Here is a 27636-nt window from a genome sequence, read left to right as displayed (position 1 = left end):
ACAGTAGGAAGAGAAGGGGAAAAAAAAAAAGTTGGTTGACTTATTTTCCAGCAGGACTAAACAACTTAACACCACCCCCCTCCCCCCCAAACGTGATCTTACCAAAGGAATCCCACTTAATAGCCACGGCGGGCCACGTGAACGGCACGCACCTTTACTGCAATGCCTTGTCTCGTGAGTGGGGGGTGGATCTAAAGTAAAAAAAAAAAAAAAGGGACCCTCGCGACCGGCCTTCAGAACTCACACAAACCACGTCCTAATGAGATTACGATAAACAGTAACGCTTCGCTTTCATTTTTTTCTTTAATAAAGGTGGGGGGGGATGTCAACGAAATGACAAGTCCAGTGTTGGGATACGACATGCAAGAAAGAAAAGAGAAAAAAAAAAAAAATCTAGCACATGAATGAAACTGAAAAGAACAATTAAAAAGAAACCCATCTAGAAGTTCCTCGCTAGGGTTAAAAAGAAACGTAAAAAGTGCGTCTGCTGAGAGATTTCAGGCCAGATGTCGATTCTGCGAGAGATACATGAGCGGTCGCGGAGTACGGGCGCAGTCATCAGCACTAACTGCTTCTCCCAAGATTTCAGTCCTTTTTTTGGGGTAAATCATTATGGAACAGATGGCAACCAGTGCGTCACTAGTCATCGTATTAACCTGGGCGTCCACAGCGGGGGCTTACAGGCCCAATACAATTATCTAAACTTTTTTTTTTTTTTTTAACTATTAATTCTTTTTTTTTTTTTTTCTTTTAAAGTAACATCACGTCCTCTTCTGCTCCAGCACTTCCAGGAGACCACTGTCCATCTGGCGGAGAGATTGTTTATGGACCCTGAGGTACTAAGACTGAGGGGAAGGGACCTTTACCGGTTCAGTCTCAGTTTTATAGAATTCTTGATAACTGGGATCGGGTTCGCCGGTAGCGCAGGGATATCAGACAGATCGGTACTGGACGACCGCTAGAGGCAAGAGAAGAGTAACGGGTTACAAGAAAAAAATGCTGAAAATGACAAGTAATTTATCATGTACATAAAGACCCTACTACACACAGCTAATCTGTATAATAACATGCAGGCTCATCTAGAGAATCAGCTACAGAAAGATAAAATCTACATAAAAAGTGCAGTCACTGTGTACATACATTACTGATTCTGAGTTACCTCCTGTATTTATACTCCAGAGCTGCACTCACTATTCTGTTGGTGCAGTCACTGTGTACATACATTACTGATCCTGAGTTACATCCTGTATTATATACTCCAGAGCTGCACTCACTACTCTGCTAGTGCACTGTGTATATACATTTCTTATCCTGAGTTACCACCTGTATTATACTCCAGAGCTGCACTCACTACTCTGCTGGTGCAGTCACTGTGTACATACATTACATTACATTACTAGTCCTGTACTGATCCTGAGTTACATCCTGTATTATACTCTAGAGCTGCACTCACTACTCTGCTGGTGCACTGTGTATATACATTACTTATCCTGAGTTACCACCTGTATTATACTGCAGAGCTGCACTCACTATTCTACAGATGCAGTCACTGTGTACATACATTACATTACTGGTTACATCTTGTATTTCACAGCAAAGCTGCATTGCTGAATCCACCACCAGAATAGTGAGTGCAGCTCTGGAGTATAATAGTAAATGTAACTGTATAAAGCTTCTTTTGCCTGACTAAGCGTACTAATGATAGCATTAGATCAAATAAAGAGATTTAATTTAGTTTTTTAGTGATATTTATTAGACAATGGTCGTTACCTGAGAAGATGGCAGAGCTCCAGGAACAGGAGATGATGATTTAATTTCACCATCGTGCTCCTAAAAGAAAAGAAAACCACAATTTAGCAGACTAATCAGTACTATTCATTAGACAGCTGTGAAATGTGTTAGCTTATCCGTGCTTCATCCTGGTGTTGCATGTTAGGGCACATTGTTTTCTGATTAGCCCTATCCCTTTTAATAGTTTCCACCCACAGATGATGGGGAAAGGAGCATCAGGTGTTGAATTTCTAAGGCCAATGGTCCTGGGAGGTAAAGTGCTGCCACGGTTGTGTGGCAGTGGCTTATTTCTCCACTCTCCCATGTATTCTCGGCCAAACCAAGCATGCACGAGTATGATAGTGGGTGGGGCGGTTGAGAGACCTTCCCATCGGTGGACTGAGCACGCAGCACACGGCCATCTAAGCCGTACGTTCGCTTGGACACTGTACTGGTAACGGTCAATTAGAGGTTTATTCTAGAGGCAAATCCCCACAGAATACCGCTGTGCTGCGAGTTATGACTGTTTCAGCTTTTACATTTACCTTTATAACTTCCATTTCAACTTTTTGCATTTCCTCCACATCATTCGCAGAACAGTTATTGAATTCGTCCTGTAAAAAAAAAAAAATAAATAAAATAAGAATCCAATGCTAATTTTTGCAGCTGGACACCATTTTTTTTTGTTGGTGGTCATTACCCACACCATGGAAATAAACCACAAAAATCACAGACAACAAGCGAGCAGCGGGTCTCGGATATCCCACCTCCCCGACTGATGCCCACAGTCAGTCACTGTCACCATATCTTCATATTTGGCAAAATTTAGGAATTGGATATTTGTACTTAAAAAGGAATCTGTCACCAGGTTTTTCCGCCTAATCTGAGGGCAGCATGATGTAGAAACAGAGGCCCTGATTCCAGTCATGCGTCACTTACTGGGCTGCTTGCTGCTGTTTTGATATCACTGTTTTCTCAGTGGTAGAGGACTAGTAAACCTGCTGCCATGTAGCCCTCCATTCTCCTGGGCTCTGTATAACCCTGCCCCAACCCCCACCGATTGACAGCTTTTCTGCCTATGCAGTGTAATAACAGTATAAAGGAAAAAAATATTGTTTCTTCACGCTGCTGTGGATGTCATAAGAGGAGGCCGGATACAGACAGGATATATTGTGGCTTATTGTTGACGCGTTTTGAAGTTATCTAAACTTCTTCAGCACAAAACCAACTGTTTGAAAAACTTCCAAAAGGCTCCGTAATAAATTGCAATATCTCCTGTGTATGTATCGTCTTATGACATCCACAGCGGCGCAGAGAAGCCACGTTTTTTCCTTTATCCTGTTACTATGTGGCCGTTGGTCTGTGGATTCTGCAGCAGCTGTCAGGATACTAATCGGTCTCTGTGGCCTCGCAAAATATCCCTGCTTGTTATCTCTTATTTGGGTAAGACCCTATTGTGCGGTTTCCCATAGTTTTTTTGCTCTACACAGTAAGAGATAAAACAGGGTTTTTTGTCAAAATTGCTGCAAGCAGCTCAGCAAGTGACATGGCTGGAATCAGGGTCTCTGTCCCGAAATCGTACTGCTTTCAGATGGGGCAGAAAAAAATTGGATTCTTTTCTTGTTAAATACATTGGTCTATACTTAATTATGTGAAGAGCTCAGCATGTATTACAGCCATTCTCCCATGGCAGATCTTTCCCTGCGTTCAGACTCTTACTGGCTGCTTAGGGGGCTGGATCATGACTGGCTCCCTGCGGGGGCTCGGTACCCAAGGAGGATCTTAGGGGTCCTGAACACACATAGGGTTATGGCAGTGAACGCATACATTGCCCAGTTGAATGCATAGTATGTGTCAGCCGCATCAGAGGGCTGCCTAGTGGCCTACCTTAGAGGAGACCAGAATAATTGGCTAAAGGGGAGAAAGAATAGGGCCATAGAGGGCACATACTGGAACCAGGAGTGGATACAGAGCCGAGTGCCCCCAAGTTGGCAGACGTAGAAGATAGATAGGCGCCATGAACAGATCTCAGAAAAGAGGGGAATGACAGGGGCTCGTCTCCGCCCAAAGCAATTTGTAAAGCGCAGAGATGGCTTCTCTCCGACTCCTCCTGAGCTGATCAGGTGGGTGCAGGTATGAGAAGGGAAGCTGTGGTTGATGAGCAGATTGTGGACTACCCACGGCAAAGACGGGCTTTCCACTGATCAGACAGCTTGGGAGCGAGACTCAGGAGAGGCCAAGAAGGCAGAGGATGTCTGGGAAAAAAAAAACCCCCAAACAAACTGGACCATAGGAGCCAATTCAGATGATGTACGCGCGCACACAACTCCTCTGAGCTTACATATTTTGGCCCAAAATATTAACTAATATCTCACTGCGATATGGCACTTTGTATCTATTTTTGCAGGATGTGTGGGGACCTTCTAAATTCAGGTGGATAAATGGTGAGCCTGTCATGTGATATGCACCCATATAGTGCTAACTGACCCACCTGACCTAGTGTTGTGCGTCATTTACAGGCCACAATTCAGACACTGGGTATCTTGCGTATCCATGTGAGGTGCACTGATTAGGTTTCATTTATAGGTTGCAGTTCAGACACTGCATATCACTCATCTATATGACGGGCTCCCAGTGCAAGCCTTATCAATGTGCATGTCCTGTGCTAAGCAGCCGCTCCTCCCCTTTAGTGTGGAGATTGTGTGGCTGTATCATCAGCATCGTGCACCTCGGCTGTGGCCACCTTTATGAGGAGGGTCTACCACGTTCTGTGTGTGCCTACATCATCTGAATTGGCTCTTCTGGTCCATTTATTTCTATATAGTTGTATGTGGTTTTTCCATAAGTCTGGAAAGAATAAGGAAACCAGAAAGGCCTTTAAGTGAACAAAAGCCCCCTCAAAAATGGCACCAACCTTGCCAGAAACGCAGGAGTGTGTGAGAGTGGAAAAGCCACATAGAAATGCAGAAAAAGATGAAAATAAAATGGAAGAGGAATAAAGAAGATCCTGAATGAGGTGTGTATAGCCGTGCTGCTGTGCTACTCAATGGTAACACAAAACCCCCCAAAGAGAGGCCATTCTACGCGCACATAAAGCCGATGATAATGTAACTTCTGTCATAGAGAATAGGGTAAGTATGAATATGGATTTTCTGGAATCGCTCTCACACATAAAATAGAAAATACATCCAAAAACAGAAAAAGAGATCCATGTTATATCCATAAAGGAGGTCCTGACGAAGAGTGTGAAACGTGCGTTGAGGTGCTGGGCAGTATGGTTCTACAGGTAGTCGTCATTATCCTGTCTCTGTCTCCCGTTAGTCCGGTGCCCTTGGTCTCCCCCGCTCAGTATGGTAACACTAATGGTGATTGGGGTTAAACGGTTTTAACCATGGGCATTAAAGCACATGGGGAGTTTGAATATTACTGTGCCATGGTTTAGTGTTACTCTGTGTGACTACATGTTAGGCTGCAGTGATGCTCTTTTATATGATTTCTAAAAGTATTTGAGCAACTGATTGTCACCTCTTATGGAATACATGCACTTTAATTATATAAATAATATTATTAATTTAATGGCACTGTCACTTTAAATTTGACACCCCATTGGTCTCATAAAGGTCTTTTTGGCGACTGAGCTTGCTTACTGTGAGAATTTTGTATATTATATTTATTGATTATAACCCTATGTAATACTCTATTAACCACACTGCTCCAGGGTTTTTGTCTGTTTGTAAGGGGTAATTTTTAGACTGAGTTCTGACTTCCATTTCAATCGTGTTAAATTGTTTTTTTTTTAATTATGTTAATAAAAAATGAATATTTTTTATTTTTTTTTGCTGTCTCTTTGATGAATAAGTATTAAGATGCAAGTTAAATGTAGGTTAAAAAGATAGAAAATACCTCTTCGAGTTTGCTTTTCTTGGGACTGTCCTCTTTCGGAGAGGAGGACGCCCGCTTTACGCCGGAGATAGAGGATACCGGACTGGGCAATTTTGCTGCTATGCCTGATAAAGGCTTGGACACTTGGTTCACTAAGCGGGTAGCAGTCACGACTCTCGACACCACAGGCTTCGGTGTGGAAGAGATGGCTGGCTGCATGGCAGTATCGGCAGGAATGCTTTCGTTGAGGTTGCCTGCAAAAACATTTTTAAGAGATTACATGAGAAACCAAAACCTTTATAATCCCAGGGCTGTGAGTGACATGAAGCCTTTCCTGCCTACCCCATGAAGTATCGCAGGGATTGCTTGGTGACGCAATGACGTCTGCAGAGGCTGCGGTGGTGCCTGACGTGTTCACTGGGACCGCTGGACTGCTCCTACTAAAGAAAAGGCAAATATACAATGTAAGTTGTGCAGTCCCATCCTGGACGTGATCATTTCTGAAGAATAGACCGTTCTTACCCCTGAGACAATCCCGAGACGTTCAGGGGACTACTCTTTGTGGCATTAGTTGGAGAAGGCACAGACATACTGTTGTCACTGTCCATCGATAAGTCCAAGCTGTTGTCGTTGAGGGACACGAGCTTAACGTTGTCCATCGAATGCTGCAAAACAAACAAGAAATTGCAGAAATACTTCACTTTCCATATACAAGGGCTGCACAACCTATTCCTTGGTTCTCAACATCAGACGGCGGCAGCAGCATCAATGCCTGTTGCATAGGCTGGAGCCATGGGGTTAATGCCAGAAATGGAAAAATGGACTTTTAAGCTTTGACTTTTTATACCATGAAATCAAGATCTACAGAAAAAAGCCAGTATTGCAACAGGCCACAATAGACCCAGGGGCCCAGACTTTGCCATGGTAAGTGTCGGAACCACACAACCATGAAAGGGTTAAAGAGGAAGCTTCCCCCTCAGTTAACCATTTTGATGCTGCTCTTATTGCCAAAAGCATCTAAGGGGTTAAACGGCCATCATTAGGGCGAACAATGAGGTTGTCTGATATAGGGTAAAGCAGACATCGGCTGCATAGGGGATGCCATTCACTTATTTCGTTCTTAGTGAGCATGCCTTCCAGTGTCTTCAGAGACACCGTTCCGGTCACACGGTGCCATCTTGTGACTAAACTCTGCCTGACGGAAGTCAGAAGTTACGTATCATGTCAAAAGAAAAAGGGCGGTCTGCAGGACTCCTCTCAAGGACCAAGTCCGGGCAAGTAGCCAACATAAGGACACAGGTCCAATATCCAAGGATTCAACCTGGAGTTACCATAGATCAATGACAGCATCCAGCACGCTTGAGAAGCCTACATAGGTCGAAATGTTACACTGTGAGGGTAGGTCTGGGCTATAGGCCGTTTGTCCAGATGTAACAAGATGATCTGTATGTGTAAATCAAAATATAGATGTCGTTGCATAATTATCTGTGTGTCTATATGACAATCGCATAGAAGCTTCATAATATGATTCTAAGTTGTGTGATAAGGAATGTGTTAAATATAATGAAGCCAAATTGAACAATGAAGGAAGAGGTATTCATAACATACTGAGAGAATTCATAATCAGTTGGTTCACACCATGTGGATGTTGACTCCTTGTTCTTGCTCCAAGGTCAAAGTCGAATGTTTTATTGTATAAATTACAAGATTCTTTAATACAGGGGTCAGAGGCTAGCTTCTGCTCAAGCAGTGAACACGTTTCATTGTCTGATTTATTTATACCTGCGCAGATCGATTTGAAATCCATCTCTGTGACCCTTAAAAACTCCATTTGCGGTTTTCCCTAAATTTCCAACCTTGATAACACCATAGCAAAATAAAGAATACAGGATATTTCACCTTTGCTGGACGCTGTCATTCGTCATTGGGAAGGTCAGACGTTACGTCACAAGCTCCCAAGTCTATGAGAGCCAGAGTGAGGCTCTCATCTCTCATAGACTTGTATTGAGTTGTGACCTCCAGCACGTTCCTTGAAACACTGGAGCTGCAGGCAGGTCACAAATCACCGGAGACCAACCGGAGCAGTGGAGATAGAGGGCGAAGATGGCAGAGGGCAGGGGACTTAGATTTAAAGCAACACTCCAGCAGAATAAAATGCTTGGGTGATGTTTTAAGGGAAAAAAAGAAATAAAATGGTCCCCAACGGTGGACAACCCTAGCTATAAGAAATTAATTAAAAGCACTGGAAACTAAGATTGAATATATAGAAAGTGTCTTGTTTGTACAGGGGTCATTTACCTTTTTCTTTTTCGGCAATACGTGCGTTGGCAGGAGCTGGTGCAGTCGCTTCCTTTTCACGTGCATTGCTGCGATTTTCATGTCCATTTCAAACATCTTGCTATTTATTGCCTGCCTGTAAACTGCACAAAACATCCAAAAGTTAAAAGAGGGGAAGAAAAACTTCTTCATGCCTTAGGGTGAGTGCACACGATCAGGGTTTGCAGCATTACGGATGCACCATGTCTTCCTTGTTTGCAAAATGCTGCATTGTACAGCACAAGTACAGTGGATGGTAAGTCTAGAAATCCCACACCCACTGTGCTTGTTTTTTTCTTCCACAGTGTAAACTGACCTGATGCGCAGCTTTCAGAGCCCCAGCATTTATGCTGTGGAGACGCGAGTGTTCTCCGCAGGAAGAATAGAAGGAAATTCTGCAGCGGCCCGAGCCCTGATTGTGGGACAGGCCGCTGAGGTCTCCTGCAGAGAACACTTGCATCTCCCCTAGGAGTCACAGCGTATCCTGATCGTGTGCACATACACTAGGAGCGGCAGGACTAACCAGTGTCTGTGAAGGCCTGGATGTCGTATGTGAGGTCCACACTGAGATTTTCGGAGTTTTCCATCTTTTTGAACACTAGTCCAATAACCCACATGGTCTGGAATTCTTCCCTGTTAATAGGAGAACGTAAGTAAATGTAGAATAAAGGGCAGGGCCAGACAATACTCCCATGTAACGGCAGGCTTACTTTTCTGGGTTTTCTCCAGGAGCTGGGAATGACTGGGGGTTCACATGAGCGAGTGTGATAAATTCATTCTTCTCCAGACTTCCAACGAGGATACGGATCTTCGACTCCACTAAACCCACCCTAGAAGAGGAGGAACAGCAGGGATGAGTGCAAACGGCAGAGGATAGCGTCACTCGTCAACCTATCTCCTGCCCTTGAATATCTGGTCAGACATGGCCATAACTGCCATCTATAACTATAGGGGGCAAACAGTCGCCCCCCCCCCCTCCCTCCCCTCCGGCGACAGACTTACTGCTCGGGCCTATGCTAGCGACTGCAGCCCAAAAATACATAAGAGCGGTTATAGGAAGAGGAGCTAGATCCATTCGATATATGGTAGAAATAATGGCGGGATATTGGGACTAATCTGCAATTCTGCATCTATATAAGAGGGTGAAGGGCGACCAGATGAAAGCACTGCCCGTCGGCTGCAGAATATAAAGGGTTTTTTCTTTATTTTTAAATGAATGCATCAGAACTATCTCTTGAAATGAATCGTGCAAGGTTTGCGCTTTTTGGATGTAAAAGAAAATTGCCCAATTTGCAGCCAGCGGAGATCTTTAAGTGTGAGGGGTTGACATAAAATTTCAATAGAAAGTTTCAGAACTGGTCATTAAGCGACAATTAACCCTATCTCAGATACTGCCATATTTAAAGGGCTATTCTTATCCGAGAACATATCCTAATCTGACACCTCGGCCCCCCACTGACTAGGTCCCACTGACTACACGGCTATTTTGCTCCGCTTGCTCCTCTAAGCTTTCACTTCCGCTGATCCCATTGCATACATTTGCTACTCTCAGGATTGTTGAGGGACGCCCATGAACCAAAGTGATAGGGGTACGAATCTCACTTTTCAAAGGTCACAAGACATTGATGATCTATTGTTCGGGTACATAAAGTCATAGATATCAAATCAGTGGTCCTTTAAGGCCAATTTCACACATCAGTTCTTTGCCATCAATCCGTTCTCTCGATGGATCCTTCGCAGATTGTGGCTAAACTGATGCGACGGATCAGTTTTTTGATGGATCCGACTAACTGGGGGCTAAATAATAATTGGCGCATGCTCAGTTAAAAAAAAAGGAATCAGTCGCCGGATTCTGTCATTTGATGGATGGCAGCGGATCCTGCGCCCATAGTCTTCCATTCTAACAAGCAACGGACAGTGACAAATTCGTCGCTGTCCATTTTTTCAACAGACAAAAAAAAAAAAAAAACACGTTCCTGTGTCCGTTGTCTCCGTCCGACGGACAAATATTTTTTGACGGATCCGTGGAACGATGGATCAATTGTGAGGCCCTCAGTCGCCAATACAAGCCAATGAGAAAAGAAAATGATCCTGTGGCATCAGTCACTGGATCCGTTTTTTTCAACATTCGACGAATTGTGACTAATGGCAAAAAACTGATGTGTGAAAGGGGCCTTATAAGCAAGTGAAGCTGATTATAGCTGTTCCCTTTCTTTAATTAAGGACCAATATTTGGGAGAAAAAGAACCTGACTTGTTGGATGAGGACTTACCATTCAAGATGCTGTTTTTCGGTCGGAGCACTCGCGAGAAGTATAATATAATGCCTTTGAAGATAAAGACAATACTGTTTTATTGCAAAAGTGTAAACAATTAGTTTTCCCGAATCACCCTTCTGAGAGACAAAAGCACTAATGCTGCCAATAGGGACCCCACAGATTGCTGCGGACACCTCCAATGCACTGGTTATATATAATATACGTGTGTGTGTATATGTATATATATATTAATATAATATATATATATATATATATATATATATATATATATATATATATATATATATATATATATATATATATATATATATATAATCTCCTAATTGCAAAGTCACATTCCTGCTGACTGGTAACCCTTATATATCTGTGGCAGAAGCAGGGCCTGTGGCTTCACTAACCGGCCACGGGTCCATCTGCTGAAATAGATTTCTGCTGAGGAAATTAAAAGCTGCTCACAGAATTCTGTAATGTCACTTACTGGGCTGCTTAGTGTAGCTTTTATATAATCACTGATTAATCAGCAGGAGATTATCATTACAGGACTACTTGGCATGCTGCAGGTAGTCCAGCATATTCCTGAGCTAGATCTGCAGCAGAGAAAACATTGATTATATCAAATTTACAGCAAACAGCTCAGTAAGTGGCACATCACTGGAATCAGGGTCTCTACATTATGTTGCTCGCAGATGGGGGAGCAAAAAACCTGGTGACAGATTCCCTTTAAAAGGGGTTGTAGTTAGAAACACATGGCCACTTGCACCCCAAAACAGCACCATTCCACCAGACATGGAAGTAAACAGTGCCGTATACTAGGCTGAAATGAAGGGAATTTTGTTTACTTACCGTAAATTCCTTTTCTTCTAGCTCCAATTGGGAGACCCAGACAATTGGGTGTATAGGCTATGCCTCCGGAGGCCGCACAAAGTATTACACTAAAAGTGTAAAGCCCCTCCCCTTCTGCGTATACACCCCCCGTGCTCCCACGGGCTCCTCAGTTTTGGTGCAAAAGCAAGAAGGAGGAAAAAAATTATAAACTGGTTTAAAGTAAATTCAATCCGAAGGAATATCTGAGAACTGAAACCATTCAACATGAACAACATGTGTACACAAAAAAACAGGGGCGGGTGCTGGGTCTCCCAATTGGAGCTAGAAGAAAAGGAATTTACGGTAAGTAAACAAAATTCCCTTCTTTGTCGCTCCATTGGGAGACCCAGACAATTGGGACGTCCAAAAGCAGTCCCTGGGTGGGTAAATAATACCTCATAATAGAGCCGTAACGGCTCCGTCCTACAGGTGGGCAACCGCCGCCTGAAGGACTCGCCTACCTAGGCTGGCATCTGCCGAAGCATAGGTATGCACCTGATAGTGTTTCGTGAAAGTGTGCAGGCTCGACCAGGTAGCCGCCTGACACACCTGTTGAGCCGTAGCCTGGTGCCTCAAAGCCCAGGACGCACCCACGGCTCTGGTAGAATGGGCCTTCAGCCCTGAGGGAACCGGAAGCCCAGCAGAACGGTAAGCTTCGAGAATTGGTTCCTTGATCCACCGAGCCAGGGTTGATTTGGAAGCCTGTGACCCTTTACGCTGGCCAGCGACAAGGACAAAGAGTGCATCCGACCGGCGCAGGGGCGCCGTACGAGAAATGTAGAGTTTGAGTGCTCTCACCAGATCTAACAAGTGCAAATCCTTTTCACATTGGTGAATTGGATGAGGGCAAAAAGAGGGTAAGGAGATATCCTGATTGAGATGAAAAGGGGATACCACCTTAGGTAAAAATTCCGGAACCGGGCGCAGAACCACCTTGTCCTGGTGAAACACCAGGAAAGGGGCTTTGCATGACAATGCTGCTAGCTCAGACACTCTCCGAAGTGAAGTGACTGCTACTAGGAAAACCACTTTCTGCGAAAGGCGTGCGAGAAAAATATCCCTTATTGGCTCGAACGGTGGTTTCTGAAGAACCATCAGCACCCTGTTCAGATCCCAGGGTTCCAACGGACGTTTGTAAGGAGGGACGATGTGACAAACCCCCTGCAGGAACGTGCGTACCTGTGGGAGTCTGGCCAAGCGCTTCTGAAAAAAAAACACAGAGAGCGCAGAGACTTGTCCCTTAAGGGAGCCAAGCGACAAACCCTTTTCCAATCCGGACTGAAGAAAGGACAGAAAAGTGGGCAAGGCAAATGGCCAGGGAGAAAGACCCTGATCAGAGCACCATGACAGGAATATTTTCCACGTCCTGTGGTAGATCTTGGCGGACGTTGGTTTCCTAGCCTGTCTCATAGTGGCAATGACCTCTTGAGATAATCCTGAAGACGCTAAGATCCAGGACTCAATGGCCACACAGTCAGGTTGAGGGCCGCAGAATTCAGATGGAAAAGCGGCCCTTGAGACAGCAAGTCTGGTCGGTCTGGTAGTGCCCACGGTTGGCCGACCGTGAGATGCCACCGATCCGGGTACCACGACCTCCTCGGCCAGTCTGGAGCGACGAGGATGGCGCGGCGGCAGTCGGTCCTGATCTTGCGTAACACTCTGGGCAACAGTGCCCGCGGAGGAAACACATAAGGGAGTTGAAACTGCGACCAATCCTGAACTAAGGCTTCTGCCGCCAGAGCTCTGTGATTGTGAGAACGTGCCATGAATGCCGTGACCTTGTTGTTGTGCCGGGACGCCATTAGGTCGACGTCCGGCATTCCCCAGCGGCAACAGATCTCCTGAAACACGTCCGGGTAAAGGGACCATTCCCCTGCGTCCATGCCCTGGCGACTGAGAAAATCTGCTTCCCAGTTTTCCACGCCCGGGATGTGAACTGCGGAGATGGTGGAGGCCGTGGCTTCCACCCACATCAAAATCCGCCGGACTTCCTGGAAGGCTTGCCGACTGCGTGATCCTCATTGGTGGTTGATGTAAGCCACCGCTGTGGAGTTGTCCGACTGAATTCGGATCTGCTTGCCTTCCAGCCACTGCTGGAACGCTTTTAGGGCTAGATACACTGCCCTGATCTCCAGAGCATTGATCTGAAGTGAGAACTCTTGCCGAGTCCACGTACCCTGAGCCCTGTGGTGGAGAAAAAACTGCTCCCCACCCTGACAGACTCGCGTCCGTCGTGACCACCGCCCAAGATGGGGGTAGGAAGGATTTCCCCTTCGATAATGAAGTGGGATGAAGCCACCACTGAAGGGAAACTTTGGTTGCCCGAGAGAGGGAGACGTTCCTGTCGAGGGACGTCGGCTTCCTGTCCCATTTGCGTAGGATGTCCCAATGAAGAGGACGCGGGAGAAACTGCGCGAACGGGACTGCCTCCATTGCTGCCACCATCTTCCCCAGGAAGTGCATGAGGCGCCTCAAGGGGTGTGATTGACCTTGAAGGAGAGATTGCACCCCCGTCTGCAGTGAGCGCTGCTTGTTCAGCGGAAGCTTCACTATCGCTGAGAGGGTATGAAACTCCATGCCAAGATATGCCAGCGATCGGGCCGGTGTCAGATTTGACTTTGGAAAATTGATGATCCACCCGAAACTCTGGAGAGTCTCCAGAGTCGCGGTGAGGCTGTGCTGGCATGCCTCTTGAGAGGGAGCCTTGACCAGCAGATCGTCTAAGTAAGGGATCACCGAGTGACCCTGAGAGTGGAGGACCGCAACTACTGCAGCCATGGCCTTGGTGAAAACCCGTGGGGCTGTCGCCAGGCCGAACGGCAGTGCCACGAACTGCAGGTGTTCGTCTCCTATGGCGAAGCGCAGGAAGCGCTGATGCTCTGGAGCAATCGGTACGTGGAGATAAGCATCTTTGATATCGATCAATGCAAGGAAATCTCCTTGGGACATTGAGGCGATGACGGAGTGGAGGGATTCCATCCGGAACCGCCTGGTCTTTACGTGTTTGTTGAGCAGTTTTAGGTCCAGGACAGGACGGAAAGACCCGTCCTTCTTTGGAACCACAAACAGGTTGGAGTAAAAACCGTGACCCTGTTGCTGAAGAGGAACAGGGACCACCACTCCTTCTGTCTTCAGAGTGCCCAGCGCCTGCAGAAGAGCATCGGCTCGCTCGGGAGGCGGAGATGTTCTGAAAAATCGAGTCGGAGGACGAGAGCTGAACTCTATTCTGTAACCGTGAGACAGAATGTCTCTGACTTAGACCGCCATGGATCGGAGTTCCTCTGATCCTTCTGAGGCCTTTTGTACGAGGAGAATTGGGACCTGCCCGCACCCCGAAAGGACCGAAACCTCGACTGTCCCCACCTCTGTTGGGGTAATTTTGGTTTGGCCTGGGGTAAGGATGTTTCCTTTCCCATGGATTGTTTGATGATTTCATCCAGCCTCTCACCAAACAAACGGTCGCCAGAAAATGGCAAACCGGTTAAGCACTTTTTGGAAGCCGAATCTGCCTTCCATTCCTGTAGCCACAAGGCTCTGCGTATTGCCACCGAATTGTCGGCTGCAACCGCCGTAGGCTCGCAGAGTCCAGGACAGCATTAATAGCGTAGGACGCAAATGCCGACGTTTGAGAAGTTATGGACGCCACTTGCGGCGCAGACGTACGTGTGAGTGCGTCAATTTGCGCTTGACCCGCTGCAATAGCTTGGAGTGCCCATACGGCTGCGAATGCTGGAGCAAAAGACGCGCCGATAGCTTGATAGATGGATTTCAACCAGAGCTCCATCTGTCTGTCAGTGGCATCCTTGAGTGAAGCCCCATCTTCAACAGCAACTATGGATCTAGCCGCCAGTCTGGAGATTGGAGGATCCACCTTGGGACACTGAGTCCCGCCCAAGACCACGTCCGGGGGGAAGGGATAACGTGTATCCTTAAGGCGCTTGGAAAAAACGCTTATCTGGACAAACTCGGTGTTTCTGGACTGTCTCTCTGAAGTCGGAGTGATCCAGAAACATACTCGTTGTACGCTTGGGGAACCTGAAACGGAATTTCTCCTGCTGAGAAGCTGACTCCTCCACTGGAGGAGCCGAGGGAGAAATATCCAACATTTGATGTATGGACGCGATAAGATCATTCACTATGGCGTCACCATCAGGAGTATCAAGGTTGAGAGCGGCCTCAGGATCCGAATCCTGATCAGCTACCTCCGCTTCATCATACAGGGAGTCCCCCTTCTGAGACCCTGAACAATGTGATGAGGTCGAGGGGATTTCCCAGCGAGCTCGCTTAGGCGGTCTGGGGCTGCGGTCCGTGTCAGAGACCTCACCCTGGGATCTATGAGACACCCCGGGGGAACATTGTTGTTCCAACTGAGGGGAACCAGGGGGCAATGATTCCACAGTGCCCATGGTCTGAGATACCGGTCTGAACTGCCAAGCTTCTAGAATCTTAGCTATAGTTTCAGAAAGTCTGTCAGTAAAAACTGCAAACTCCGTCCCTGTCACCTGGACAGTGTTAGCTGGTGGTTCCCCCTGGGCCCCCCTTAGCAGAGGCTCTGGCTGAGCAAGTGCGACAGGGGCCGAGCAGTGCACGCAATGAGGGTCAGTGGAACCTGCCGGTAGCGAGGTCGTACATGCGGCGCAGGCAGCATAGTAAGCCTGTGTTTTGGCACCCCTGCCTCTTGTGGGTGCCATGCTGTTGTCTCCCCTGAGCAACACAATAGGGTATATAGCCAGAAATCCACCGTGCACCATACAGTGTAAAGTATAGCCTATAAACATATAATCTATAATTACACTTCAGCACAAGTGGGGCCAGCACCTCAGGTGCTGATTACCGCCCGCTTAAAGCGGTTGTGTGGCCACCAGCATCCCTGCCTGGGTCCCCCAGAGCTTGTCTCCCCGCTGCAGCGTCAGGGGAGCTGACAGGAATGGCTGCCGGCGTCCTGAGGAGAGGAGGGAGCCGTGGGCGTGACCCAGAAAGTGCGGGAACTGGTGCCCCACTGTGCAGAGTGAGGGGGGTGGAGTATGCAAAGCATGCTCCAGCCCTCAGTGCTGCCGTCCTGTACAGCGTCCCGCCCTTCACCTGACTGGCAGGGCTGGGGGCGGGAAGAAAAAGAGACTAGGCCGCAAAAGCCGGGGACTCGAGTTATCAGCGCGGCCGCCGTATAAGCGCGGTCGGCGCGGAAGTCCCCGGCGCACTAACAGTCCCAGCCGCGCCGCAGTGATAATGGCAGCGGCGGTCAGCGCGGCAGTCCCCATACACTAACACACTCAGCGACGCTGCAGTGTGTAATGGCACAAACGCAGTCAGCGCCGCGGTCCCCGGTGCACTATCACACCCAGCAATGCTGGAGTGTTGCTGTGCGCGGTCCCCACGGGGACACACAGTACCTCAAAGTAGCAGGGCCATGTCCCTGAACGATACTCGGCTCCTATCCAGCAGAGTCCTCAGGAGCTGTGGATGGAGCACGGTCTCATGTGCCTGGAGACCGATAGGATCCCACTTCACCCAGAGCCCTAAGGGGGATGGGGAAGGAAAACAGCATGTGGGCTCCAGCCTCCGTACCCGCAATGGATACCTCAACCTTAACAACACCGCCGACAAGAGTGGGGTGAGAAGGGAGCATGCTGGGGGCCCTGTTATGGGCCCTCTTTTCTTCCATCCGACATAGTCAGCAGCTGCTGCTGACTAAGCTGTGGAGCTATGCGTGCATGTCTGCCTCCTTCGCACAAAGCAAAAAACTGAGGAGCCCTTGGGAGCACGGGGGGTGTATACGCAGAAGGGGAGGGGCTTTACACTTTTAGTGTAATACTTTGTGCGGCCTCCGGAGGCATAGCCTATACACCCAATTGTCTGGGTCTCCCAATGGAGCGACAAAGAAATTGCAGTTTTTTTTAGATTCTCTAGACACCATTAGGAACAAAATACAATAAAGGTCACTTTTCCGCCCCGAGAATGACAAGAGGAAGCCTGATGATCATTTTTTCAGTATTCACTATGGTTAAGAATGGACTTAGAAGTTCTTTCTGATAAATGAAATTTCGTCAGTGCGTTTATTAAAGCAGCGGTGACAGCTTGTTAAATGTACAAAGTAATTTTTAAGGTCATTCTAAGGGTGCGTGCACATGTCCAGTATTTGCAGTACGAACAATGCAGCCTTTGTGGCTATTTCCACATTCACTTGATTGGGTGAAAAATGCTAAGAATTGACCTGTTGCAAATATGAAACCACTTTCACTAAACAGCGCGTGTACCAGATTCCAGAGATCTATTCACTTTGCTGGTACGGTATATGATGCGTTTCCTTCACAGCAAAGATACAATGTATGAACATACCCTAGGAGTGAATTCACACCACCGTACACCAATCGAAATATGGTTAGTCCCCTCATTTAGGGGGTCCCCGTGACACAGAGGAGTCCCCCCCCCCCCCCAACACAGAGTGTAATATACAGGCACTATGGGGTCCTACGAATACTCCCAGAAAGGAGTCCTCAGGCAGTTGTATTATGAGATATAAAATTACTAATCTCTAAGCCGGTGGTCCCAAACATTTCCTACCTTGAGAGCCCAATCCAGCTCCTGCCTCGCTCACAGTAGTGACACCCGGGCCCCCATTACCAGTATGACAGCCAAAGCTTTCCCACAAAAATCACACTTGGAATCAGGGGGATCCCTAAATTCAGTAATCTGGCATCTAGCACTTCCTTCCAACACACGGTGGTCACATCCAGCTTCGAGCCTCTCCTGACACAGTATCATCCGGTCTGCAGTTTCCCTTTTAAATTCCGTGTAAACCCCAGGCCAGAACATGGGCATCCAGATCTGCTCTTCTGTGCGGGGCTACTCACATAATTCACCATCTGGAGACCTTCTCTTCACAGCAGTTTGCTAATTCAACAAGCTGGCCGAGAGCCACGAGCCAAGCATCATGGACCCATGAGCCACAGTTTGGGGACCCCTGCTCTAAGCAGACCCCTAAGTAACACCCCCCCCCCCCACACCCCAAGGAAAATGCTACAGTATACTGGGCGTGAGGGTCAGTGCACGTCTTCACGATCCAGGCGACTTTGTTCAGTCCAGACACAAGCAGAGATCATTCTGTCCGACCCGACATCAGATGTAAAGAGGCTGCACCGAGGGACCAGTCCGGCGCGCAGCACAAGTCAGTGTGGATCGGACGTCGGCACCGCACCTTCTGGCCCGGTACAATTTACTTGAGAAATCTCAGAGCACAAAGTAAATATTCCCTATGAAATATTTAAAGCAGCGTCTCCCAAAATGTTGATTAAGCAACGTATACAAGGGACTTATCCCCTATAGAAATGATACCTGTCATAGATTTTAGCGGTGTAGATTCATGAAGGAAAAAAACCCAAAAACATCCAATGACCAAATGAAGAGGCTTTGGTGCACCCTTGCGCCCCTTGATTCACATACTAAGCAATGTCATACCTTGATGACAGCACTCAGGTGAGTACTGCCTAAACTCAGTCAGCGGTTCTGCACCGACACTGCAGGAGCCCGGCCACACTTAGTGTCTGCAGCACAGCACTGAATGGTGATAGTCTGTGAGAGGACGGCTCCTGCAGTGTCGCTGGGGAGGTGCCACGCTGCTGACAATCAAACCAGAAGACACACTGTAACAGATCGCATGTGCAGGGGCCTAAGCCTTAAAGGGAGATCCAGAGGTTATTGTAATTAAATCCCCATCTATTTAATCTAATGTCTAATATGCTTACATTAAAAAATCCCTACTGTTCTCTTAACAACTCTAACTCCTATTGAATTTTTTAACTACTTTCTGTGTGATGATGCTTTGTTTAAAAATGGGATTAGGATCATGCTGGGATAGTTAAAAGGAAGAGCCATCAGGGAACAGGGGCTGTGGTCTGGGTCACAGCCTCTGCTCCCTCCCTGAAACAAAGCGCCATCAGTGACTCATTTCAGGGGTTGGTCTGGCCCCTGCAGTGTTGCCGCCTCAGGTCCACAGAGATGGCAACAGAGCAGTGTAGAGTGCACACCCAACTGACGTCACTTGCGGTGCTGGTCTCTGAGTGCCGCTAGGGACCCTTGATACTGTGCATATCGCAGAGACCAGCCCCTGAAATGAGAGTTAACAATGATGCTTTGTTTCAAGGAGGGGCAGAGGTTGTGACAGTGACTGCAACCTCTGCCCCCTCATGACGCTTTGTTTGAGTATCCCAGGATGCACTGGCATTCTCAAACAAAGCAGGAAAAGAAAAAAAAAATACAATACCAGTTAGGGAACAGCAGGGAATTTGTAATGCAAGCATATTAGGAATTAGTTTAAATAACGGCAGTAAATACATCAGGATTTAGATTAAAACTTCTTTGACCTTGGACCACCCCTTTAAGGATGTACCAATTAAAAGACAGCAGTTATCATAAACCTCATCACTTAATGCTAAAAAACAAAACAAAAAAGCCTAAAATAAAATAAAACACAAGACATTACCATCTTTGCTTTTTTTTTCTCGTTATTTTTTTTTTGTTCATTTTTTTGTTGCATATTTTTTTTTTTTTTTATTTATTTGCTAATAACATACAGGAGATAAAAGTACAAACGGTAATAAATGCCCCCCCAACACACAACCCAACCCAAATCACCAGAACCTGAAACCTGCCATGCATGGGGGGGTAAAGTCACGGGAAAGAACAGGACTGCTGCATTTGTAAAATATACAGTTGTAATAAGCACAAGCGTCTCTGCTCCAGCACGGGGCTCGCTGGACGTCTACAGCACCTTGTACATTGTATTTTTCATGCAAACAATGAAACCAAACAGGGAATGACAATCGATAATTATTTGCAGGTGACAATCTACTGACGCATTCTCTAAATTGTGTGCATTAGTTGGTGTATGTAGGGGAAACCTCTCCAAGACGGCCCCACTTTTCAGTGCAGACTCGGACGGTCGTCTTGAGAAGGTTTTACGGTATTCATTTTATTCACTGACCCTCCCCAATCAGCAATCATTGTGGTTATGCTTGTTGCAGGCCCCTGCTCACACTGCTGCCGAGGACACGACCAGTGGTCACTAATGACAGAATAATACTGCACTCTACCATACCTGAAGGGTTACCCATCCTTACACACACAACTTGTAGAAAGCATGGTCTAACTGCCCACATGCCCCACAACAAGAGGACACTGCCCCAAGTACACACACCAAATATCCTGATACTTATGCACTATTACTTATCCATTAGTCTTGGGTGGGCGATTTCTTTATCAGCCTTCTGCCAGCACTATAGGTACTGGAACTTGCTTTACATCAATTTCCAAGCATTTAAAGCGCCTACCGCTGCCAAATGACTTGCCAGCCTTAAACTAATAAGTCCCGTCCTAAACTTTGGACACAAAAACCCACCCCCACGTCCTATATGGACACAAAACCCCACTCCCACGTCCTAGATAGCTACGAAACCCCACCCCCACTTTCTGATTGACAAAGACCCACCTCCACGTAATCTTTTGGTGTCTCTCTTGCTAGTCAAGAAGCAAAATAGAATTAAAATCTCCCCAAATATTTTACAATACAAGCTACATACAATGCAAAACAGATCTTAGACCTGATGAGGCTGGTGCCCAAACTTTGAAAATTCAGTACACAGACTTAGCTGAACTCAAAATGCTCATGTTAAGATCAGGATTATACAGCTATATGGGCCTGGATTTTCTTCGTAAGTACACCAGCCTCATCAGGATCTATTTAGTGATGTATGCGGCTTGAGTTGTGAAATCTGGTGACAGATCAGGTCCAACCCGCATCTAATCACATAGCTACAGCATCACAAGACTGCATACTCCTCCATACTAAAACCACTACAGCCACCTGATAATCCTTTAGTATCACTCCTTTGATTCAAGTCACCCAAGTGCCACCAACAAAATAAGTGGAAATACGTGTTCTTATGTATGCAACAGGTCACTGATGGGTTAACTTACTGAATGCAAACTGAAAATAAATTATAGTCCACACCTCATTAAAGAAATTATCAATGTTTTTATTTTTAAGTCCACCTCCCCCCCCAAACATGGCCGACAGATTGTAATATACATACTTGTATTTCTGAAAGAAGTTTGGAGCTTCAAAAAGTTTGGACCAATCGGCTTTTCCCAGCAAGATCTCATCTGTGATGGCCAATCCTAGAGGAGATAGCGTATAGATGTATATAAAATTACAAATGGCTTCTCAATACAGATCAATCACTGTAGAGGGAAATATAATGGAGTCAAAGAGAAGAGGAATCATCATATGTTAGTGCATGATCTGAACGTACCTTGCTTGAATTCCTCTACCATGACCATCCGAGTGGAAACTGAGACATTGTAGGTAGAGTTTTGCTGTGGGTAGGCCGGGGTAATGATGGGCATGAGGTGGTAACGATCACTGGGATTCACCTACAACAAAAAAAATCAAAAAAGGTAAAACAGCAAGTCTAGTTCTTTACTGGTGACTTCATAAAGAGGTACTCCCATTCTTAAAACTCATCACAAATGAAGGGAATTTTGTTTACTTACCGTAAATTCCTTTTCTTCTAGCTCCAATTGGGAGACCCAGACAGTGGGTGTATAGCTACTGCCCTCTGGAGGCCGCACAAAGAACTACACTTAAAAGTGTAAGGCCCCTCCCCTTCTGGCTATACACCCTCCCGTAGGAGTACAGATTCCTCAGTTTTAGTACCAAAGCAAGAAGGAGGAAAGCCAATAACAGTTTCAAAAACAAATTCAATCCGATAACACGATCGGAGAACTTAAGAAACAACATGAACAACATGTGCACCCGAAAAAACGAAACCCTAAGAACAAATAGGGCGGGTGCTGGGTCTCCCAATTGGAGCTAGAAGAAAAGGAATTTACGGTAAGTAAACAAAATTCCCTTCTTCTTTTTCGCTCCTAATTGGGAGACCCAGACAGTGGGACGTCCAAAAGCAGTCCCTGGGTGGGTAAAAAGATACCACATGAACGGGCTGTCAGACAGCCTCCTCCTACAGGTGGGCCACCGCCGCCTGAAGGACCTGTCTACCTAGGCTGGCATCTGCCGAAGCGTAGGTATGCACTTGATAGTGTTTGGTAAACGTGTGCAGACTCGACCAGGTAGCCGCCTGGCACACTTGCTGAGCCGTAGCCTGATGCCGTAATGCCCAGGACGCACCCACGGCTCTGGTAGAATGGGCCTTCAGTCCAGATGGAATCGGAAGCCCAGCAGAACGGTATGTGTGAAGAATTGGTTCCTTGATCCACCGCGCCAGGGTGGATTTGGAAGCTTGCGATCCCTTATGCCGACCAGCGACTAGGACAAAGAGCGCATCAGAACGGCGTAGAGCCGCCGTGCGAGAAATGTAAATCCTGAGTGCTCTCACCAGGTCCAACAGATGTAAACCCTTTTCAAATTGGTGAACTGGATGCGGACACAAAGATGGTAAAGTGATATCCTGATTGAGATGAAAGGAAGAAACCACCTTGGGGGAAAACTCTGGAATTGGACGCAGTACTACCTTGTCTTGGTGAAACACCAGGAAGGGAGATTTGCAAGATAACGCCGCTAGCTCGGACACTCTTCGAAGAGACGTGACCGCCACAAGAAAAACTACCTTTTGTGAAAGCCGAGAAAGGGGAACCTCTTTCAAAGGCTCGAAAGGCGGCTTCTGGAGAGCAATGAGAACCTTGTTCAGATCCCAGGGTTCCAATGGCCGTCTGTAAGGAGGAACGATATGACAAACTCCTTGGAGAAACGTGCGTACTTTAGAAAGCTGTGCCAAGCGCTTCTGAAAGAATACGGATAGCGCGGAGACTAGTCCCTTAAGAGAGCTAAGCGACAAACCTTTTTCCAACCCAGACTGCAGGAAGGAAAGAAAAATTGGCAATGCAAATGGCCAGGGAGAAAACCCTTGAGCCAAGCACCACGCTAAGAATATCTTCCACGTTCTGTGATAGATCTTAGCTGAGGATGGTTTTCTAGCCTGTCTCATTGTGGCAACAACCTCCTGAGATAAACCTGAGGCCGCTAGGATCCAGGACTCAATGGCCACACAGTCAGGTTCAGGGCCGCAGAATTCAGATGGAAAAACGGCCCTTGAGACAGCAAATCTGGACGGTCTGGTAGTGTCCACGGTTGGCCTACCGTGAGATGCCACAGATCCGGGTACCACGACCTTCTTGGCCAATCTGGAGCGACGAGTATGGCTCGATGGCAGTCGGACCTGATTTTCCGGAGAACTCTGGGTAACAATGCTAGAGGTGGGAACACATAGGGGAGTCGGAATTGCGACCAATCCTGAACCAAGGCGTCTGCCGCCAGTGCTCGGTGATCGTGAGACCGTGCCATGAAAACTGGGACCTTGTTGTTGTGCCGTGACGCCATCAGATCGACGTCCGGCGTCCCCCAGCGGCAACAGATCTGCTGAAACACGTCCGGGTGAAGGGACCATTCTCCTGCGTCCATGCCCTGGCGACTGAGAAAGTCTGCTTCCCAGTTTTCCACGCCTGGGATGTGAACTGCGGATATGGTGGACGCTCTGCTTTCCACCCACGTCAAAATCCGTTGGACTTCTTGAAAAGCTTGGCGACTGCGTGTTCCCCCTTGGTGGTTGATGTACGCCACCGCCGTAGAATTGTCCGACTGAATCCGAATCTGCTTGCCTTCCAGCCATTGTTGGAAGGCTCGCAGGGCAAGATAGATTGCTCTGATTTCCAGAACATTGATCTGCAGGGTGGACTCTTCCAGAGTCCACATCCCCTGAGCCCTGTGGTGGAGATACACCGCTCCCCACCCTGATAGGCTCGCATCCGTCGTGACCACTGCCCAGGACGGGGGAAGGAACGACTTTCCCTGTGACAATGAGGTGGGGAGAAGCCACCAACGGAGAGAGTCCTTGGCAGTCTGAGAGAGGGAGACAGTCCTGTCGAGGGACGTCGATTTCCCGTCCCATTGGCGTAGAATGTCCCATTGTAGAGGGCGCAGATGAAACTGCGCGAACGGGACTGCCTCCATTGCTGCTACCATCTTTCCTAGGAAATGCATGAGGCGCCTCAGTGAGTGCGACTGGCTCTGAAGGAGAGATTGCACTCCAGTCCGTAGCGAGCACTGCTTGTCCAGTGGAAGCTTCACTATCGCTGATAGAGTATGAAACTCCATGCCAAGATAAGTCAGAGATTGGGTCGGGGTTAGATGAGACTTTGGAAAGTTGATAATCCACCCGAAACTCTGGAGAGTGTCTAGTGCCACCTTCAGACTGTGTTGGCATGCCTCTTGAGAGGGTGCCTTTATAAGCAGGTCGTCTAGATACGGGATGACCGAGTGACCCTGCGAGTGCAGAACAGCTACTACTGCTGCCATGACCTTGGTGAAGACCCGGGGGGCTGTTGCCAGACCGAAAGGTAACGCTACGAACTGTAGGTGTTCGTCGTGTATGACGAAGCGTAGGAAACGCTGATGCTCTGGTGCGATCGGCACGTGGAGATACGCATCCTTGATATCTATTGATGCTAGAAAATCTCCTTGAGACATTGAGGCTATGACGGAGCGTAGGGATTCCATCCGGAACCTCCTGACTTTTACGTGTCTGTTGAGCAACTTTAGATCCAGGACGGGCCGATACGATCCGTCCTTTTTTGGGACCACAAACAGATTGGAGTAAAAACCGTGACCTTGTTCCTGAAGCGGGACGGAGGTCACCACTCCTTCCGCCTTTAGAGCGGCCACCGCCTGCACCAGAGCATCGGCTCGGTCTGGTGGTGGAGAAGTTCTGAAGAAACGAGTTGGCGGACGAGAACTGAACTCTATCCTGTACCCGTGAGACAGAATATCCCTCACCCAACGGTCTTTGACGTGTGACAGCCAGATGTCGCCAAAGTGGGAAAGCCTCCCACCGACCGCGGGTGTGGGAATCGGAGACCGCAAGTCAGGAGGACGCCGTCTTGGCAACGGTTCCTCCGGCTGTCCTTTTTGGGCGTGACTGAGACCTCCAAGAACCTGAGCGTCTCTGGTCTTTTTGAGTCTTTTTTGACGAGGCGAATTGGGACCTGCCCGGTCCTCGAAAGGACCGATAACCAGACTGACCCTTCCTCTGTTGGGGTCTGTTTTGTCTGTGTTGCGGTAAGGATGAGTCCTTACCCTTGGAGTGTTTGATGATTTCATCCAAACGCTCTCCAAACAATCGGTCACGAGAAAAAGGCAAATTGGTTAAGCACTTCTTGGAATGAGAATCTGCTTTCCAATGTCTCAACCACAGGGCCCTACGCAAAACAACGGAGTTGGCTGACGCCACTGCCGTGCGGCTTGTAGCGTCAAGAACAGCATTAATCGCGTACGACGCGAATGCCGCCATTTGCGAGGTCAATGGTGCTACCTGCGGGGCACATGCACGTGTGACGGAGTCCACTCGCGCAAGCCCGGCTGAGATAGCTTGGAGTGCCCATACGGCCGCAAAAGAAGGCGCTAATGACGCTCCAATCGCTTCATAGATGGATTTCAGCCAGAGCTCCATCTGCCTGTCAGTGGCATCTTTAAGTGCCGCTCCATCTTCAACTGCAACCAAGGATCTAGCTGCAAGCCTGGAAATTGGAGGATCCACTTTTGGACACTGGGTCCAACCCTTGACCACCTCAGGGGGAAAAGGATAGCGTGTATCTTTAAGCCGTTTAGGAAAACGCCTTTCAGGATAAGCGTGGGGTTTCTGGATTGCGTCTCTAAAGTCAGCGTGGTCCAGAAAAGTGCTTAAAGTACGCTTAGGGTATCTGAAATGGATTCTCTCGTGCTGCGAAGCTGACTCCTCCACAAGAGGAGCTGGTGGGGAAATATTTAACATCTTATTGATGTTAAATATAAGATCATTAACTATGGCGTCACCATCTGGTGTATCTAGATTGAGAGCGGTCCCAGGATCAGAATCCTGATCAGTTACGTCCGCCTCATCACCCATAGATTCATCTCGCTGGGATCCTGACCATTGAGATGAATGTGAAGGCCCGTCATAGCGAGCCCGCTTAGGCTGCCCGGGGCCATCGTCCGAGTCAGAGTCTTCACCCTGAGGTGTATATGCCCGTCCCGGAGCTTGGAGCTGAGGGGGACCAGGGGGCAATGATTGCACAGTGTCCGTGGCCTGAAGTACAGGCCTAGCTCGCAATGTGTCAAGAATTTGTGACATAGTGAGAGACATTCTGTCAGCAAAAGCTGCAAACTCAGTTCCTGTCACCTGGACAGCATTCACAGGTGGTACACCCTGGGACACGTCCAGCAGAGGTCCCGACTGTGCAAGCGCCGCAGGGGCCGAGCACTGCACACAATGGGGGTCCGTGGAGCCTGCCGGTAGAAAAGTCCCACAAGCGGTGCAGGAGGCATATAATGTCTGTGCCTTGGCACCCTTGCGTTTTACGGACGACATGTTGCTGGCTCTCTGCAATGTGAGAGAGTCTATAGCCAAAGGGCGACCAGCGCTATGCAATACAAAGTATTTGTAGAAACAAAATACTAAGAATAATACTGGCACTAGAGGGGGTGAGCCCTGAGGGCTGCTTACCGCCCGCTGAATAGCGGGTAAGAGGCTGCAGATTCCTTGTCTGGGTCTCCCCGGCTCCCCTCTGCAGCTCAGCGTGTCAGCAGGAATGGCTGCCGGCGTCTGTGGAGAGGGGCGGTCCGTGGGAGTTCCCAAACAAAAGTGCGGGAAACAGTGCCCCTCTGTGCCGATTGTGAGGGCTGGAGTATGTAAAAACGACTCCAGCCCTCAGCGCTGATGCACTGGCCAGCGTCCCGCCCCTCTCCTGACTGGCAGGTCTGGGGGCGGGAACGAACGGAAGCAGGCCGCAAAAGCCGGGGACTCGAGTTATCAGCGCGGCCGCCGTAAAAGCGCGGGCCGCGCTGAAGTCCCCGGCGCACCACAAGTGTCAGCCGCGCCGCAGTCCCAGCGGCCGGCATGACCGTTCCTAGACGTGGCCAGCGTCCCGCCCCTCTCCTGACTGGCAGGTCCGGGGGCGGGAACGAACGGAAGCAGGCCGCAAAAGCCGGGGACTCGAGTTATCAGCGCGGCCGCCGTAAAAACGCGAGCCGCGCTGAAGTCCCCGGCGCACCACAAGTGCCAGCCGCGCCGCAGTCCCAGCGGCCGGCGCGACCGTGTCCCAATAGTGTGCCTGCTTCAGCGAAGCTGAATGAGGCCTGGCACAAGCGCCGTAGCGCTGATGTCCCCCGGCGCACTACAACACCCAGCATGCTGCGGTGTGAGCGCCAAATGCACGGGGACACAGAGTACCTTGAAGAAGCAGGGCCATGTCCCTGATGTACTCCGCTCCATCCAGCATCTTCTCCAGGGGCTGTAGATGGAGCACGGTCTCAGTGCCTGGAGACCGGTAAATCCCACTTCACCCAGAGCCCTGTAAAAAGGGATGGGGAAGGAATCAGCATGTGGGCTCCTGCCGCCGTACCCGCAATGGGTACCTCAACCTTACAAACACCTCCGACATACAGTGGGGTGAGAAGGGAGCATGCTGGGGACACTATATGT

The 27636-nt window shown here is 48.2% G+C and overlaps 1 protein-coding gene across 1 annotated transcript in view; it reads right to left on the bottom strand.

Moving 5' to 3' along the window:
- Positions 1–289: 289 nt before the first annotated feature.
- Positions 290–27636, bottom strand: part of PAPOLA (poly(A) polymerase alpha) — a 65415-nt gene continuing 38068 nt past the window's right edge. Inside the window, exons 11-22 of the mRNA XM_075330542.1 lie at positions 21418–21538; positions 21199–21283; positions 10241–10294; positions 8679–8798; positions 8492–8601; positions 7951–8072; positions 6175–6317; positions 5995–6092; positions 5674–5906; positions 2316–2384; positions 1771–1830; positions 290–958 (exon numbers count right to left, since the gene is read on the bottom strand). Coding sequence (XP_075186657.1) covers positions 863–958; positions 1771–1830; positions 2316–2384; positions 5674–5906; positions 5995–6092; positions 6175–6317; positions 7951–8072; positions 8492–8601; positions 8679–8798; positions 10241–10294; positions 21199–21283; positions 21418–21538 — 1311 coding nt within the window. The 3' untranslated portion in view covers positions 290–862. The remainder of the gene's footprint in view (positions 959–1770; positions 1831–2315; positions 2385–5673; positions 5907–5994; positions 6093–6174; positions 6318–7950; positions 8073–8491; positions 8602–8678; positions 8799–10240; positions 10295–21198; positions 21284–21417; positions 21539–27636) is intronic.

Source organism: Anomaloglossus baeobatrachus, chromosome 12 (genome assembly GCF_048569485.1).
Source record: "Anomaloglossus baeobatrachus isolate aAnoBae1 chromosome 12, aAnoBae1.hap1, whole genome shotgun sequence".
NCBI classification, from domain to species: domain Eukaryota; kingdom Metazoa; phylum Chordata; class Amphibia; order Anura; family Aromobatidae; genus Anomaloglossus; species Anomaloglossus baeobatrachus.
This window is presented reverse-complemented; position numbering and strand designations above follow the sequence as displayed.